Source organism: Salvelinus sp. IW2-2015, unplaced genomic scaffold (genome assembly GCF_002910315.2).
Source record: "Salvelinus sp. IW2-2015 unplaced genomic scaffold, ASM291031v2 Un_scaffold3048, whole genome shotgun sequence".
Lineage (NCBI taxonomy): Eukaryota > Metazoa > Chordata > Actinopteri > Salmoniformes > Salmonidae > Salvelinus > Salvelinus sp. IW2-2015.
The window spans coordinates 33,380-36,290 of NW_019944340.1; the positions used below are offsets into that span (position 1 = coordinate 33,380).

At 44.3% G+C, this 2,911-nt stretch overlaps 1 protein-coding gene across 1 annotated transcript in view; it reads right to left on the reverse strand.

Moving 5' to 3' along the window:
• LOC139025674 (1-phosphatidylinositol 4,5-bisphosphate phosphodiesterase beta-1-like) overlaps positions 1-2,911 on the reverse strand; it is a gene marked incomplete at both ends in the record, with an annotated part of 55,703 nt that overhangs the window by 14,145 nt on the left and 38,647 nt on the right. The window contains 4 exons of the mRNA XM_070440835.1: positions 1,829-1,956; positions 2,104-2,208; positions 2,328-2,427; positions 2,801-2,882. Of these exons, the coding sequence (XP_070296936.1) occupies positions 1,829-1,956; positions 2,104-2,208; positions 2,328-2,427; positions 2,801-2,882 (415 nt within the window). The remainder of the gene's footprint in view (positions 1-1,828; positions 1,957-2,103; positions 2,209-2,327; positions 2,428-2,800; positions 2,883-2,911) is intronic.

A 2,911-nucleotide genomic window follows, 5' to 3' on the forward strand; every position in this document is an offset into this window, starting at 1 on the left:
GACCAGCTCAGGAGGGAGGACTCAGTAACAGGTGGTTTAGTGGAATAGTATTTGAAAGAAATACACGCCAAGTACTACAACAAGTCAGGGTTGAAGAGAACCTAGAGAGAACGTTGGGAGAACCTAGAGGAAACGTTTGGAGAAAGTAGTAGAGAGCTTTAGGAGACCTTTGAGACAACGTAAGGAGAACATTGGCTAAATGTTAGTGAAACATTAGAGAGTGTTGTCAGTGTGACTATGATCTGAGCCATGCTGAGAGTGGGGTACCACAGCTATGTCTACAAGGTTTCCAACAGGCTGCAGGTACGCTCTGTGTGTGTGGTGTGTTGATTGTGGTGTCGTATATTTGACGTACAGTAGCTTGTTTGTGATAGAGTCATGGAACGTATGGTTCTACTCTCATCTCATTGCATAGGCTGCAAAAACATTGAGCAGAATCATGTATGTGTTGGGTTGTAATGTGACATACAGTTGAAGTCGGAAGTTTACATACACTTTGGTTGGAGTCATTAAAACTCGTTTTTCAACCACTCCACAAATGTCTTGTTAACAAACTATAGTTTTGGCAAGTCGGTTAGGACACTACTTTGTGCATGACGCAAGTAATTTTTCCAAAAATTGTTTACAGACAGATTATGTCACTTATAATTCACTGTATCACAATTCCAGTGGGTCAGAAGTTTACATACACTAAGTTGACTGTCCCTTTAAACAGCTTGGAAATTCCATAAAATGATGCCATGGCTTTAGAAGCTTTTGATAGGCTAATTGACATAATTTGAGTCAATTGGATGTGTACCTGTGGATGTATTTCAAGGCCTACATTCAAACTCAGTGCCTCTTTGCTTGACATCATGGGAAAATCAAAAGAAATCAGCCAAGACCTCAGAAAGAAATTGTAGACCTCCACAAGTCTGGTTCATCTTTGGGAGCAATTTCCAAACGCCTGAAGGTACCACGTTCATCTGTACAAACAATAGTACGCAAGTACAAACACCATGGGACCAAGCAGCCAGCATACCGCTCAGGAAGGAGACGCATTCTGTCTCCTAGAGATGAACGTACTTTGGTGCGAAAAGTGCAAATCAATCCAGAACAACAGCAAAGGACCTTGTGAAGATGCTGGAGGAAACAGGTACAAAAGTATCTATATCCACAGTAAAACGAGTCCTATATCGGCATAACCTGAAAGGCTGCTCAGCAAGGAAGAAGCCACTGCTCCAAAACCGCCATAAAAAAGCCAGACTATGGTTTGCAACTGCACATGGGGACAAATATCGTACTTTTTGCAGAAATTTCCTCTGGTCTGATGAAACAAAAATAGAACTGTTTGGCCATAATGACCATCGTTATGTTTGGAGGAAAAAGGGGGAGGCTTGCAAGCCGAAGAACACCATCCCAACCGTGAAGCACGGGTGTCAGGGTTTTTGCTGCTGGTCATTCGAGTCAAGTGCAGGAGAGCAGAGATGGTGATCAGGCGACTTTATTTGCCAAGAGCAATAACAGACGGGCACAAACAGCTACAACTCAAGCCAACCGGCAAAAATGACAAGCGCAAAATACCGTCAAGAATACAACCATAAGTTTCACCAAAATTTCCCCGATAGGGTACAGGCAATGCCCAGGGTGAAAAAAACAGACTGGCGCGATACAATAAAAACTAAACAAAACAATTCCACACAAAGACATGGGGGAAGAGAGGAATATATATATGCAGTGTGATTAGGGAATGTAAACCAGGTGTGGGGGAACAAGACCAAAAAAAAGAAAAAATGGAGCGCCGATGGCTAGAAGACCGGTGACGTCGACCGCCGAATGCCGCCCGAACAAGGAGAGGAGCCGACTTCGGCGGAAAGTCCTCTGCCCCCTCCTCCAAAGTGAGAGCTGCCAGTTGATTGGCTCTCTGCTCCATCAGGTTGACGTAACGGATGGGATTGGACAATGCCTCGATGACATCTGAGAAAGAGAGTGAGTGAGTGAGGGAGGGGACAGAATGTATCATAGATGATGAAATGTAAGCCAGTGGAAAAATCAACATGGTTAGAACTCTATGGTTAGTTACTGTATTTTCCAGTATTCTGTAAGGTATGTCAACCGCTGTACCTGCAAATGTATCAGGGACATAGTCCTTGACCTCTACGTAGACAAACAAAGCAGGGAGGGTCAGAGCCTGGTTCTTCTCATTCCTCAGACCAATGTAGTGATAACCTGGAACACACACACATGGGTCGGTGATCAGAAGTTCAAGGACTGCTTACACAGTATCACTCAAGCAGAACAATGGACCAGAATGGTAGTCAGTCAGGCTAACAGGCTGTAAGCCTCACCTGGGCGGATGGCATTCACAGGAATGATGCGATGGCCAATGAACTTCCCTCCATCTTCAAACACAGATATCCTCATCGAGGCCAGTGTGGGCAGTACCACCTGCGGAACGACAGACACACAGAAACACAGACACACACACACACAGACACACAGACACACAGACACACACACACATGTAAGAAAGGAGACACTTTGATAACGACAGCCTCCTCCTCCTAGATAATGTTGACAGATTACCCTGGGAGGTCTGGATTGTTTTCATTATTAAGAACTACAAATCCCATAACACTTTGCTCTATGATGTTTTAAACAGTAATTTACACACATAATTCAATCGAACATTATGTACGTCTATAGGTGTGCATTCTTGAAGATCAAGGTCTCCTCCTCCCAGATAATGTTGACAGCATTACCTTCAGTGATCTTAAAGAACTACAAATCCCATAACAGTCTGCGCTACATTGTGGTTTACCTTCTTGAGGACAAAGGCCTCCTCCTCCCAGACAGGGTTGACAGCGTTGCCCTGAGACGTCTTGGTCTTAAAACCTTTCCTTCTGGTGTCCACCGGCAGACCAAACATGTC